This window comes from Ixodes scapularis, unplaced genomic scaffold, assembly GCF_016920785.2.
Source record: "Ixodes scapularis isolate PalLabHiFi unplaced genomic scaffold, ASM1692078v2 PGA_scaffold13__105_contigs__length_92229423, whole genome shotgun sequence".
NCBI classification, from domain to species: domain Eukaryota; kingdom Metazoa; phylum Arthropoda; class Arachnida; order Ixodida; family Ixodidae; genus Ixodes; species Ixodes scapularis.
Window position 1 is genome coordinate 73,546,571 of NW_024609839.1, and position 14,389 is coordinate 73,560,959.

Sequence of the window (14,389 nt, forward strand, 5' to 3'; positions counted from 1 at the left end):
TTATTACACGATACACGCCGTTTCTTTCCTTGCAGCCGGAAAGACGGACAAGGGGAAGCAGCAGAAAACTCTGTCCTTTCTTTGGACCTAATCGTGCCAGCTATCGTCAAGCGACGCCGGGTTGTGGTGCGTCGCTCCTTAACACCTCTTCAAAAATTGTTTTTTCGCTTTAAACAATAATTATTTTGATTAAATTTTCAGAATCAATAGACAATCGATTGTTCTTCGAAACCCACCATATTTAGAATTTTTCCTTGGACCACCTTAGGGTGAAATAAACGGCTGTTTAAGCGTCAAAACGCACTCTTTTTGCAACTTAAGGATATTTTGTTCACCGCAAAATGCTTAATTCAGCGGTTTTAACTTTTTTTTTTTAAAGATTATATACCTGCAGGGCAGCCGGTAAAAATGTATATTAAGTCCCGGGAGCAATTAGATTTTTTTAAATAAAATAACAAACACTTAAATTATTTTTTTTAACATTTAAATTATAGAAAAGTGCACAAGACCGACCACATTGTAAGTCAAAAGCCGTGCAAATTTAATAAAAAGATATTGCTGGGTGTTTCCTAAGAAAACAGATTTTTCATCAATCATTGAGTGATGGCTAGTTTCACACAATTTTTAAAAGTTAAAACCGTGCTCACGTTATCAAAAACATTTTTTCGTCAAAAATATTTCAGGGCATGGCTACGGACATTGCGGCAAAAGGCCATGAAGTTTTGTTTAGAAATCGGAGGTGGTCGAACGCAACGTCTGTGACGTTTGACATGGAATGACCCTGGACTATTCAAACCGATAATTCGATCCCATTCTAAAACTAAAACAGTGTAAACCAAGTTGGGCGAATTATACTATTATTTCAGTGTTAATCAGTTTGCCGCGCGTGGGATATTCGCAGAGACCGTTTTAAAAGTAACAAGACATCCAAAAGCAAAAACGAGTGGAAACAAGATTTTTAGCACTATTAAACACCGACAGCACAAGGAACGCAAAAAAAAAAAATAATATCAAGAGATATTTATAAGTTGTTTTACGTTATTTTTATATTATTAGTTACTACACGTTATTTGTTTACTAACAGGCAACGAACGCATGATATTCGTAACACACTTCGCAGCCTGCAGTTTTTGCTGCGAGCCCGTCGCGCCCTGGACGCAGAACATGACAGAAAGTATGGTCTCTCGAAGGCTGCATACAGCTGTAGCCTTTGTCGTAATCAGCAATTCACTTCACTGAAACTGCGTCGTCACGAGGGCTGTTCCCTTGACCGTGAACAACCATACAGCTGTAGCCTTCGTTGTAATCAGCGATTCATTTCACTAGAACTGCCTCGTCACGGGGGCTGTTCCCTTGACCGTGAACAGCCCCTTTGTGAGGTGTGTGACCGAGGTAATTCGGTTTCCGTGCCTTATATCTTGAAGTCTTTCTAAAGTATAGAACGGCAACCTTTGCAGCCATACGACACGTGTCCGCTTCCGCACTTCGTCAATTTCGGTTTCGGTTTTCGCTGCGGCAGTCCAATCGCTGTCACCGCACCGAAACAAAATGGCCGCCCCCTGCCCCGCCAGCCAATCGGGAGGCCCGCACCGCGGCCAGCTTCCTGTTCCGCCAACGGCACGCAGCAAAAAAAACGCTCCCATCACGTGATATAAAAATAAAGGATCATCGGCCATCTTTCGGAGAGACGCAAGCAACGCAGCTGAGTAGCGGACGGGAGCAGCGAGCGCACGGGATTTCCGCCGCCACCGAGAAAGACCGTCGGCCGATTCCGGACTCCGTCTCCCCCGTAGGAAGAACAAACAAGTTCGGTGCCCGTGAAACCACAATGGCGGACGACAAGGAGCCTCTGTACACCCCTTTCTTCGGCGTCATGGGAGCCGTTGCAGCGATGGCTTTCAGCGGTAACGTAGACCCACCTCTTTACCACCTTTCGGGCTCCCCTCCCGTCGATCGCCTGCTAGGCCTAAGTCCGGCCGATAGCATATGCGCCGGTTCCAGTCCCTCCGTCGATTCCGCACGGATACCACGAAGCGGGTTGCTTGCGCGGAACCGAATATCCCAATCCGCCGGTTAGAACCGGCCAGAATCGCTCCGTCTATCCGAACACGACACAACCTTTCCGAATTGGGTATCTGACGTTCGACCGTGCTGTAAAGAAAAAAGAAATGTATATAAAGAAAGCCGACTCATTCAAGGCGGTTTAAGTGTATGAGGGCGTGAGAAAAAGGGGGTTCAGGTGATCGTTTACGCAAATTAAGCAATTCTAGTTGTATCAAGAATAAAAAAAAAAATGTCCGCAGTATCTCTCGGCGACCACTGACACTAGCCGCCGATGAGTAAACCAGGGGGAGGCGGAGGGGGTGCTTCGTCTCGCAAATGGGTCTCTGAGCTTAGGGTTTGGGTCGAAAGCCGGTTTCCTTTTCGAGACCCCGTTTTAACTTTCGAAAGGTTCTGCAGCTCCCGTTGCACACACCTGGGTTCGGGCGAACGCGGCACAGAACCTGCGGGTCGTGCAATCATGTGACTGAGATTCCGCAGCGCGTTTTGGGCTTTACGTCGTCGTCGCCTCCGGCTGATAACGCCGTTTTTATTTGTCGCTTCCCGTAGCGAGTGATGGCTAATATTGTTTTATCTCGTTTTCAGCTTGGTTAACTACGAGTCTGCGACAATAGTTCAGGGTTTAGAGTTCATAGCGCCGACGTTTTAATGGGCTTTTTTTTTTTTTTAGTTTGTGCCAAGCCGGGTATTCTCGTGGGGGCGTTGTTAAAAGTCACGCGCTTCGAGGTGCCGCACGGCCGTACTGGGTCACACGTTCATGTTTTATGGCTACGCTTTTTTTTTTCTTTATTTCTTTCTTTCTGAAGACGCGAACGGATTTCTTATTGGTGATTTTTTTTTTTATTCTTATTTATTTTGAGAGTCGTCTGACCCTAGCCTGTAGTTTCTCAGCAATTCGGAGCTTCGCTCGAACAATACATGCACCGTGCGTGCATTCCTTGTTTAATTACGCGCTTACTGAAAAGGACCCTAATTGAAAAATAAATAGAACTTATATTTCGGTGCGAAACTAAAACATGCATTCCGCACTGTAATGCCTGGTGGTAGATGAATAAAATGGTGACCCAACTTGACTAGAGATGATTTACTCGAACGGCCGCTAGCTAATCAGGTGCATTTTGAACTGCTAACAAAAGGTTGTGATTACCACAATGTCCGCACAACACCTTTCGTTAGAGAGGTGTGTGAGTAGGGTGTTTTCACATGACGTCGATCTGCCATTTTGTTAGTTTGTTTTTTTCAAATTTACTAATTTGGAGGATTGCATCGCAATTTGTTAAGAAGACGTCAGCGTTGTAAGGCTTGTAAGCTTCCATGCTCTTCGTATAAGAGGAGTCATGTAAATCCTTGAAATGCTCGCCTTCGACACACGCCAGACTCGGAGTTTTGCCGTGTCATTTCATGGCCTCCATAGGTTGGAAGGCAGGTCACAAAACCTAGACTTTCCATATTCCGCTCACTCCTAAGCAGACAAAGCGGTAGAAGCTGCAAACTCTCTGGACCGATTACTCGTCTCACTTTCGTCACCTGACCCTCATCTTTGCTTCTGGGCGCGAGTGATTACGAGACAAAAGGTGTATGACTGGCCCAACGAGCATGTAGCTTTCACCGCCCCATCCGTTTAGTGATGCACAGATTACTGAACCAGCAATCGAAATGACCTTGCACTGCAATTTTTTGTTTTTGCTGCACACGTGATCTTTTTTTGGATACCCAGTTTACATCGTCGTTTGCGATACAAGGTTTTAATTATTGCTTGGCGATACAAGTTGTTTGAATCATTGCCAGCCAGGTGTCCTAAACGTGCACTGCGCAGTAGTGATGCACTCCGGTGCGACGCTCACCCCCGATCGAAACGGGCAGGGCTGGAACCCAGGCAGGAACCCTGGGCTCTACAGCACGAGAATTTCGCTCCATGCTGCCTCAAAAGCAGACAGACCTTGTGCTGTATTAACACTCTTTTTTAACCCCATTTTGGGAACTGCGTGGTAATAATTGAATGTTTGTTATCTTGCAGCGCTTGGCGCCGCGTACGGCACGGCAAAGTCCGGCACCGGCATTGCAGCCATGTCCGTGATGCGGCCGGAGCTCATCATGAAATCCATCATTCCCGTCGTCATGGCGGGTATCATCGCCATCTACGGGCTTGTGGTGGCCGTGCTGATTGCCAGTACCATTAAGGCAGACTACAAATTGTTCTCGTAAGTATTGGCCTGTTTCTTCTGAAAGCCAGACAAACGGGCATTTGGTGCACCCTATGCTTATCTTAGTGAAGAAAATAAGCTGCAAATACTAGTCTCGGCCAACATAGACCTCCCAATGTGCATGAGCAGTTGTCCCCATCGCAAGAAACTGTTTGTTTCTCTCACTGAGAATGGTTGTGCGCTCGAGTGTGACCTTATCGCAAAAGCCTAAAGTTTTTCATGATAAATTTACCAGAGGCTGGTACAGAAAGCAAAGACTCCAATGGTGGAAGACGAGATGACCCTTCAGTCTCTCCCACTTTTTTTTAGTCCTGCTTCTCTTACACATTGCGGGTTAATTCACATTGGGGTAAACTTTCACCGGTTCACCTGCGCTCTTTTTCTGCGAAGTTTTGCTTGCTAGATTTCTGTGAAGCTGCCTTCATATAACATTGTCTACCTCATTTGAAGGATTCAGTGTTTTCAAAGTTTATCTTTCATGAAATTTAGAGGGCGTTTATCTGAGTTTAATTTTTGCTCTACATGTGGAGTTTTTCCAGAGTTCTTACTTTGTTTTTAGACTTCTAATTTTTTTATAATTTGTAGTTCAATATTGCTGTGTTCCCAATTGTTCAAAATTCAAAACAAAAAGAAAAATGTTGGGGCATTGAAGTGCACCAAGTTGCTAAGAACTTGCTTGTATCATATACTATTTATCCTGTTTGGTTCAGCTTTGGCGACCTTGCCAATGGTGAGACTAACTCTCCTAAATTAAACTTGCTAAACTTAAAGAACATTGTTGTTTCAGTAGACGTCATAAACTCCTATACCTGTTTTCACCTCAAGAACCATAGTAAAAAAAGTCCGGCTCCACGCAGAGCATTGCTAATTTCTCCCTGTATGTTGATAATTAAGACATATTTAGGTGAATTTGAGATACGATATATGTTATCTTATCTAGGCGTACATGTTCCGAACACCAGAAGTATCTGTTTTTCCTCCGACAACCAAATCTTGTAAGAACTATGCACCGTGTATGAACGATGCGCAAAACTTGCTTTTTTTCATGAGGTGAAAACGGGTAGAGACGTAGTCGCTTGGAACGTTGTTTCTTTCCCATCTTGCTCCACCACTCTGCCTGCTGCATGGGGTGGAGTGCTGAAGTAATTTCAGCTGCCCCTCTCCCCTCTCCAATAATACGAGTTTATAGCTTCACGTCTTGTAAAACAAACCTCCCCCCCCCCCCCCCCCCCCCCCCCCCTCTGGGACGCCCAAATCGTAGTGTCCAAACTGTAACAGTGGCTTTTGTCATGCCGCACAAGTACTACGACCGTTGTCCTGAACGAACCTCTGAGGAGGAAGTATGCAACCTTTTGTTAATGGTCTGAGATTTGAAAGGGAACTGGAGTGGCTTGTGTCAAATCTATTTGTAGATTTGCCGATACGGGGTTGGATCAATGTTACCTAGAATAATCAAAGCCTGTGAACAAACACCTTCTCTATAGCATATCACCCCATTAGGATGGAGCCAACTACAGGGTGTCCTTCAATGTACTGATTGGCCATGACGCCCATCCGAATGCTGGCACGGTGCTCGTGTGCAATTTGCGTCTGCGCTCGATCTCGCTGAGAGGACGTCAAAATTCGAATCCACCGGCTTCGATTTTTTTAGATGTCGTTGGTCAGACGGTCCTTCTTGTGGGCCACGGCTAAAAACCCTAGTTCGTGGGTATTGTGTCAACCACTGCGTCGGCTGTACTGTAAAAGTATGAATCTAACGGGACGTGTCACACGGTTGCAGATCGTTCCTTCATCTGGGTGCGGGTCTCAGCGTGGGACTGAGCGGCCTTGCAGCTGGCTTTGCCATTGGAATCGTGGGAGACGCCGGAGTGCGCGGCACGGCGCAGCAGCCCCGGCTCTTCGTCGGAATGATCCTCATCCTCATCTTTGCGGAGGTCCTCGGGTTATACGGGCTCATCGTGGCCCTCATCATGTACTCTCGCGGCTGAGTACAACGCCCCCTTTTTGTTCCTCCCACCCCCTTTTCCCCACCTTACACACCCGTTTATTATTTTTTATGTGCCCCCACCCCCACCTCATCGGAAATGAAGCGCGAAAGGAAACAAACGTTCTGTTGCCTCGGGAATTCTCCCCGCTCCCTTGTTCTTTTCATCCGCGAATATGTTTGAATGTTGCGCGCTGTATGTTGGCACAGTTTGTATTTATTCCCCCTCCTATTTTTTTTTTTTTTTTCTCAATTGCAACTTGTTTTGCTACTACCCCCGTACTACCTGGGTGTTGAATGCCCACGTTTTTCTTCCTCATTTAAGAGTTTGTGTTCTGCAAGAAGTTTTTAGGCCTGTGTCGACAAAGCCCCATTCGCACGTCGTTTGTGTTGGCTTCAGTCTCTAGAGCCCCTTCCGCAGTTGCCTCCAAAAGATAGCACTGCTTAGATGCTCAAGGTAATCTTGACACCGTTTTGGGGACAGCTGGTTGGATGTATTTGAGTTGTTCGAGCAGCGTTGAACGGATCGTGCATACAGAGAGAGAGCAACACTTGGCCAAAGGAAGGAGACATTCCAAAGAGAAGGCATGCCTAGTCTGATGGTCCTCCTTTGGGCATCACCTATTCGAACTTACTCGCACTGTTGTCGGTTTCAAATGCTAGATTCAGTTTTGTTTTTGTTGCAATGCGAAAGGAATGAGGGAGTAGTTGGGAGATTAGTTTCTGCTGCAAATTAGTGAATGGTTGTTAAGCCGTTACTAGAGATGTTTATTAAACAAGATGCCCAGATGTCGTTGCGCGACTGAGAGCCCTTTTGCTCTCTGGACCGGGAGACTGAAAAAATAAAGCTGAGCAAGCACATTTGTCTGCCTTTTTCCATGTGAATCATATCTATCCCTGACCTACAGCCTTTTCTGTTCGTTTAGCTTGACCAGAGCGTACGTGCTGGGCCTGTCGGCCAACAGACGTTCAAAGGCCATAGTCTGGCATCTTGCTGGATCCGGCGTTCCCGCTCCCCCTCGGTCTAGGCACATCCTTTCGGGATGTCATGTTACTGCCATCGAGACGCGAAGCTTTTGGGGATCTTGAAGTCTGTACTAGGAATGTTACAATGAAGGAAACAGTGACCTCTACTTACTATGCCTGCACGAACTCGTGTCTGCATGCCGCATTGTCTCAGTGGTCTCCTCTGGATGTTTCAGTGAGCAGGGGGAGGAGGGCAGTCTAAGAGCTCATCAGCTCCGCAGCTGGCCATGGGACTTGCTGTGGAGCTGCGACCCAGAGGCTACGCTTGCGCGGATGTTTAACCAGAAATATTGGATGTCTGCATTAGGGTTCTACTATGACCCATTTTCAATGTGTACATACGTCGGTAGTGTTGTGACACTGGTGAGTGTTTGTCTGTATGGTGTGTCGACGCCGGGTACTCCCTTCTACTTCATGTTATCCTGGCACGCTAGCTACGTATCTAGGGCACACGATTGCAGATACACAAGACTCCAAGAGTTTTTTTTTTTCCTTTCCCCAATTTCTTGTATGTTCGAAAAATGTATACAGACAGTGCTACATTGTGAATATGGTAAGAACCAGAAAGACAGGCTTGTTTCCCCTGTAATATAGTGGTGATGTATGCGTATGTATGTATATATTGTGTGTATATATGCATATACATACATGTTCATGTGGTTACTTTTTTTTTGGTTTTTTTTCCAAGAATAAAGGTTTTTTTTTTGTTCTGCTCAGAATTTGTTGGTTGAAGTGTATTTCAGCTGCCTCCCAAGACACGAGGTCCACAATGCACAAACAAAATAATGGAGGCGTGGCGACGCTAAAGTTTTCGCCCATACCGGAGGTGTCGACAATCAAGACGGCAGAAGAGGAGACTAGAGAGCTACAGCGTGCGGTGACGTTAGAAGGGGGGGGGGGGGGGGGGGTAGGGTTTGAAGCCAGAGTTGCGCGTCCACCCCGTAACGCCGTCTTTCCTGCACAGCACGTTGATCCTGCTCCTCACATGACTGAATTTGGCGAATAATGGTGCCGCGCGTTCAAAGCAGGGGAACGTACACCGGGGCGCGTGCAACGTCTACTTTCCTGCATGGCATTTGATGCCGGGGGCGGCTGCAGGAATTTCCTGAAAAGGGGGGGGGGGTCAGGTGTTGGTCAGCATACCATGTGTTTAGGAACCCCTTCTCCTTCGTTTCACGCCCTAAATTTTACACATGCAGAAATCAAGAGGGGGGTCAAGACCATATAAACCCCCCCCCCCCCCCCCCTCTCTCTCTCTAATCGGCCATGTTCGATCCGGCTCCTCGCGTGATCGGATCTCGAGCGGCGCGGCGGCACGTGGAAAAACCGTGCATCCCGAAACGTGTTAAATAAATAAAGACAATGAAAAGTTGCTCTCACCTCTAATTGTAGTCGGTTGTTCCGTCAACCCCGAAGCAAGTCGAACAGCTCGATAGAACGTGTCCGCCTGGCTATGGCTTGCTACATAAGATGCGCAAACATTGAATAAACTGACTTTCTACATCTGTGGAGATTAGTACCGCGTAATTAGGCAAAAATTTCCGAAAGCTTTAGGACAACACGGGGGAACAGACAACACACAATCTCATTTGCCAAGTGAAATATGGTCGTTGCCAGATTAATCATTATTCTTACAAAAGAGTTTCTAAAATCGTTGTAAACCACGCACTTCGCTGCACTCTGTCCACTTCATACGCTCAAATCACTTTTGCAGACGTTTAAAGTTTAATGTTTTCGCGCCGCGGTGTGGGCACAGATGACTCATCGCAATCACGTGATCACGTCGTCTGCTTCGAGCATGCTTCGAGGGCTTCGAGATGCTCAGCAATTTTTTAAACGGTGAAGTGAGACGTCACACAAAGCAGAAAATTCGATTGAATATTCAACTTAGCCTTTTCTTGTAAATTCCAAACATACTGCAGCGTTCTTTAAAAGAAAGCTTGCGGTATGTTTTATGAGTCAATAAAAGAACTGCTGTCCCTTTTAACAATTAGGCGGCGTCTTGCGCCATCTAGCTGGTGCCTTTAATCTTAATTTACGCGGTCGTGGCGCCACCCAGGAACGCAAAGCAAAAACACTCCCACGTCCCGCGTCGCCATCTGGTGCACGGGCTGCCTACCACGAAGCTTGATCTCGTTTTTCTTTTCATTGCGGCGGACGGATTTCAAGTTTTGCTGGCTAGCTTGTTTGCGAAACCCCCAAAGGGGGCCAGCCCGTTTCCGCAAAGTCTCCCGTCGGAAGTCTCGCCGCCGCCGCGTCCAAGTCCAACCAGTCCAACTTCGCGACGCCGCCGCTGACGGAGAAGATCCTCCAAGAATCTCCCTACGCCGTTCTTCGCTCGCGCCCCCACTCCTCACCGAAAAGTTCGACATCGTCGGAGCGTTCGTGTCTGTGCGTGCGTGTGTGTCTGTGTGTGGTGCAAAGACAAAACAAGTCCACCGCAAAAAGAAAGAAAAAGAAGCATCAACAACATGGCTGTTGTACCGTCCCGTCCGCGGCGGAGGTGCCGAGGAGGTCAGAGCAAAGATGCTCCTTTGTGATTTGGGCCGTCGGGGAGCGTCTTCGAGCGGATCTCCAGTGAACGATGCACCACATCGCCGACCACTCCGCTCGCCGTAGCCGTGGATTACTCGGAATGTCGCGGCGACGCAAAACGCGGTGAACGTAAGCGCGTGAGCCAAGGCACGCCACACCAAAACCACCTTCTCGCCACCGTCAAGCGACGTGGGACGCTCCGACCAACTGGGACAGAAGCGCTCTTCTTCGGCGCTCCGTAGACTCAGACCCCCAGCTTCCGAACACGCACCAGCCACTTTTCAAAACCCAGCTAATCAACAACAACGACAAGAAAAATATATATGCTGACGATTGTGGCGAACTGCCTTGATCTCCGCGCCGAACAGATGATGCCCGATTCAGACGGCTCGGTTTCGTCGTCGCACTTGTTGATGTACCTTGAAGTGCCGACTTGTTAGAGAAGTGTTGAGGGGGTAGGGTGTTTTCGCCGTTTTCATGATGAGGGGGGACGTTTTGCCGCCCAAGCGCCAGGCGGTCGTGGATCGTCTACGGCGACGGATCGAGTTGTACCGAAGGCACCACAGCGCTACGCTTCCGCGGTACGATGACTCTGCCAACGATGTGTACGAGGAGCAGCGGCAAGAGACGCTCATGCTCAAGCAGCGGTACCTCGAGTCGAAGGCCAAGAAGGCCAAGAAGAACGAGCACAAGGCGCTCAAGGAGAGCGCCTCCTCCGGTGCGGCGGGTTCCTCGTCCACGGACTCGCAGAAGAACATGCTTCTGGTAAGCTCATTCTTCCTGGGTTTCTGTTGACCCGCCACTGTCGGTGCCCGTCGTTTCGAGGTCCGGAGATAAAGTAGTAGTCCATATAAATTCCGTTTAAACTCATAGTACGATCTCAGACTTTTTGCGGTGCCACGACTCTCTTGAACCGAAGTAAATGATACTAAAAATTATTAAGCGCAAAAAACCTCGCGAACATAGCAAAAAAGAAAAAGGTCCATGCTCGAATTAAGCGATAACATGCCTTTAGCTCATACTGTTTCCAGGTGCCTTTGCTACACAACAGAAGCACATCATGCTCATAGTATTCACTCATCAGGCTGAACGAATTGTGCTTAAGCGTGTTACTTTTTACACACCATTATGCTGCTTGCGTTTCTCCATTTGGCCATCAGACTGAACAGAATGCACTTAAGCTCCCTACTTGTCAGGAACCCACTGCTCTCTTTTTGCACAAATATTAACCAGTCAGTATTTCCCCATGCTTCCCCACTAACACTGTTTCCATGGCTGTTGCAGAAAATGAACAAAAGATCTGCTGGAAGTCTGGAACAGTCCATGGACCAGTCTACAGAGGCTGGGCAGCCCGACGACAAAGACCAGCGGCCCTGTAAGATGCCCCGGAACAACAGCAACGCTCCAGACCAGTCTGGGATTCAGCAGCTCAGCATGGAGCCCCAGCAGATCCAGAACATCCCCAGTTTTGAATGCATAAAGCAGCAGTCTTCCAGTCAAGCTGTGCCCACAACCCCAAAGTCTCCAGGTGCACCTGGAACAAACCATGCATCTATTCCGGCACTCCGCATCATCAAGAAGGAGAACGACGGGTTTTGCGGCGGAAATCATTCGTGCGCTCGGAACCAGGACGTCGCGATTGCGGCGGCAACGAACCAACCGGATTCTTCTGATGTTGGGGAAAAGTTTCTGGACGTCTTTCCGAACCTCGGGCTTCCCGAGGACCCATCCAAGGTGTGGGTGGACAATCCCGAGATACTGCGGCACCTCATCGACGACATCACCAATCCGTCGGACCTGATGACGGACTTCAACTTCAGTTATGGCATGGAGAATGTGAAAGACAGTGTGCTGGAACCGTGCAAGAGCGAAAACGAAGTTCACGCTTCGTCCGGCGACAAGAAAAGTGGTAGGCAGACGTCGTTTGTGGTGAGCGAGTCTTTCCCCGCGAGCTCTTCTCAACAGATGCTCGGCTCGGCATTTGAACAGAGGGTTGCGACCACAGCCGACTCTCATGTCGGTGGCTCGGCTTCGCGACTGCTGCCCCAGCAGAACTATCCCACGGGCAACTCGAGGGCACCTGGCCAGTTCTCCAACTCCGGCCTCAACAGCCTCTCGGACTTCAAGCTGTCGGAGCCAAGTCCGGCAGCACAAACTCTCAAGCAGATGGCCGAACAGCATCAGCAGCACAAGCAGAACCACGACAAACACTCCATCGGACTCCCACCCATGAATCCTCGGGGTGGAAGCTTCGCGCCTGGCGACAACTTCGAGGCTACGCTCGGATCCGTGAGAAACGTAGTCTTCAGTACGGCCAACACCTCCCTCCATCCAATCAAAGCCATGCAGACGTCGAATATGTTCCACAGTGTCGGTTACGGAGGACAAACTATGACGACCACGACAATCCAGTCCAACATGCGCACAGAAATTAGGCCTATGAACTCAATGACAGGAGTGCCTTTTGGTAAACTCAACGGCAGTAACCACAACACGTACGCAGTGTCGAACAGTGTAGTGCACAACGTTGCTCAGATGCCATCACGCATGCCGGAGCAGCAGAAGTGTGCTCCAGCCAAGATGGGGCAGTACTCCAGTGCTATGGATGAAAAGACAGCGTTCATGAATAATTTCAAGGCGAGCCTCGCTCACTTCAATGAGATGAAAGCTGCTCCGTCGCCGCCTCTGCCGCCGTTGGTCAAGGGCCCGCCCCAGTTCACCAAGCGCATGTCCCCGTCACCAATGGGCCAGCAGGCCCAGATGATGATGGGACAGTCGGGCCATGCACAGCATTCGGTAAGTTAGTCCACGATCGTTTGTGGTTTGCAGGATACACGTGAGCCTCCCACTTTGGTGCTGGCATACACTAAATGCAAATTAATTTGAGCTTTTTCTCCCGTCTGCAGGCAAACCCAATGCAGCAACAGCAACGGACAGCCAAGGAAATGAAGGACATTTCGTCCCTCAACATCTCGTCGAATCCTTCGTACGCCGAAGCTCTCGCCTATTCGAGCGGCGGTGGCAGCACCAACAGTGCAAACATCCGTGGCGTGACCCGGACCGGCATTGGATCTCCGCAGTTCCAGCCGCAACCGCAGCAACAGACGCTCCAGCACACGGACCAAACCACGCAAAACTTCCGGACTCAGTACTTGGATCATTCCCGTCCACCGTGCTCGTCACCGGCAGACCACCACCATCACTTTGTGCAGGGCAAGACGTCTGTGGCTCCGTCGCACCACCTCCAGCATTACGGCAACCGCCCGCCCAATCCAATAGCCATGACGCAGCAGCAACACACGGCGGCCGATACCGCCCACAAGCAGACGCAACAGGTCGCCGTTTCCGTCGTGGGCGGCCAGCTTGCAAGCGGGCAACTCGTAAACCGCCAGGGCGTGCCGCAGTACCTTCACCGTCTTGGACACAATGTGCAACAGGCAACCCTGAGCAGTCCGCCGAACCAGTCCCACTTCGAACCTGCCAACCAAATCAACTTCACCGCCCCAAAGATGGCTGCCGTCGCCAGGGGCCAGACGCCGCTGCAGACTGCAGGAATAGTGCCGAGACACCCCTCCGTGTCTGCAGCCTCACTAGCCGCACACCACAAGTTGGTGTACACCAACGCGGCGACCCGCCCCCAGCGCGTCGTCAGCATCTCGACGCCGCAGCGGGATTGGCAGCGAATGATGGCGCACAACCACGGGATGCAGCAGCAGCAGCAGGTGTGCTTCCAGCCACAGACCTCGCAGCTTCAGCAGACAAGGTCCGTCTTCAGTGGCGTCGGGCAGCAGCAGCAGCAGTCGATGCAGCAGGTAATGTCGTCGAGTTTCGCGGCGGCCACGCTGCCTCCGCTTCCGCAGCTGCAGATTCCAGCGTCGCGGAGCGGCAGCGTGGCACAGCCAGGCAACTTCTCGCCTTCCCTCACCTCGAGCATCTCGGACTTCAACCTCGAGTTCCTGGAGAGCATTGAAAACAGCGACTCGGACTTGCTGAACTTTGATCCCGTCAACTCCAACTTTGGCATCCTCGACGATGTGCTGGGCGGGAAGTGAGCCGAGTGTGACGCTGTACACATTGTTCTCATGTTTAAGCAAATGCACACTTCTCACACACACATCAATCTTTTGTACACAGCGGAAGGATGTTTTTTTTAAAAAGAAACTCATTCCACATATCCACTACTGCGGTCGCACGCAACGGCGCAACACGTTGCGATACAGTCGTCGCCTGTGTTCATGCCACCACATTTTCGGGGGGCTGTTGCGGATTTTTAACGCGTGTATATGGACTGCCGTTTTGTTCTCTGCGCTCTGGGTTTTTTTAAACACACTTTGAAAGGAACAAGAATTGCTTGTAAATACCGGGTTTTTAATGTAGTATACATATACATAAATATATATACCAGTGTTTTTGTTTTTATACATTGGAAACAAAAAAAAAAGTTGTTGCCAAATCTTGTAAAATCTATATAGCCTTTACAAACTGCGACATATATGCAATTTACAGAATAAAACGTGAGGACTGCCTTACTTCTTTTTCTAATGAAATGACCACACGTGTCTTTGTTCATTCTCGTGCG

The 14,389-nt window shown here is 49.1% G+C and overlaps 2 protein-coding genes across 2 annotated transcripts; both read left to right on the forward strand.

Moving 5' to 3' along the window:
• The first annotated feature begins 1,442 nt into the window (after window positions 1–1,442).
• LOC8051023 (V-type proton ATPase 16 kDa proteolipid subunit) lies at window positions 1,443–7,766 on the forward strand. Its single transcript, XM_002433916.5, has 3 exons — window positions 1,443–1,904; window positions 4,079–4,262; window positions 6,046–7,766. Exons 1-3 carry the CDS (start codon window positions 1,829–1,831, stop codon window positions 6,251–6,253), a joined length of 468 nt encoding a protein of 155 aa, XP_002433961.1. The 5' UTR covers window positions 1,443–1,828; the 3' UTR covers window positions 6,254–7,766.
• A 1,596-nt stretch (window positions 7,767–9,362) lies between these two features.
• On the forward strand, window positions 9,363–14,361 carry LOC8051022 (mastermind-like protein 1). The gene is made up of 3 exons (XM_002433915.5): window positions 9,363–10,575; window positions 11,095–12,606; window positions 12,717–14,361. The coding sequence occupies exons 1-3, from the start codon at window positions 10,288–10,290 to the stop codon at window positions 13,860–13,862; spliced, it is 2,946 nt and encodes a 981-aa protein (XP_002433960.3). The 5' UTR covers window positions 9,363–10,287; the 3' UTR covers window positions 13,863–14,361.
• The last annotated feature ends 28 nt before the right edge of the window (window positions 14,362–14,389 follow it).

What these genes read in the sequence shown, in the direction of transcription:
- LOC8051023 (XM_002433916.5), top strand. Translation starts at nt 1,829, where the DNA reads ATGGCGGACGACAAGGAGCCTCTGTACACCCCTTTCTTCGGCGTCATG. An exon ending in TGCAGCGATGGCTTTCAGCG is followed by an intron (nt 1,905 to 4,078) that starts GTAACGTAGACC and finishes GTTATCTTGCAG; the next exon opens with CGCTTGGCGCCGCGTACGGC. An exon ending in GCAGACTACAAATTGTTCTC is followed by an intron (nt 4,263 to 6,045) that starts GTAAGTATTGGC and finishes ACACGGTTGCAG; the next exon opens with ATCGTTCCTTCATCTGGGTG.
- LOC8051022 (XM_002433915.5), top strand. Translation starts at nt 10,288, where the DNA reads ATGATGAGGGGGGACGTTTTGCCGCCCAAGCGCCAGGCGGTCGTGGAT. An exon ending in CGCAGAAGAACATGCTTCTG is followed by an intron (nt 10,576 to 11,094) that starts GTAAGCTCATTC and finishes TGGCTGTTGCAG; the next exon opens with AAAATGAACAAAAGATCTGC. An exon ending in CGGGCCATGCACAGCATTCG is followed by an intron (nt 12,607 to 12,716) that starts GTAAGTTAGTCC and finishes TCCCGTCTGCAG; the next exon opens with GCAAACCCAATGCAGCAACA.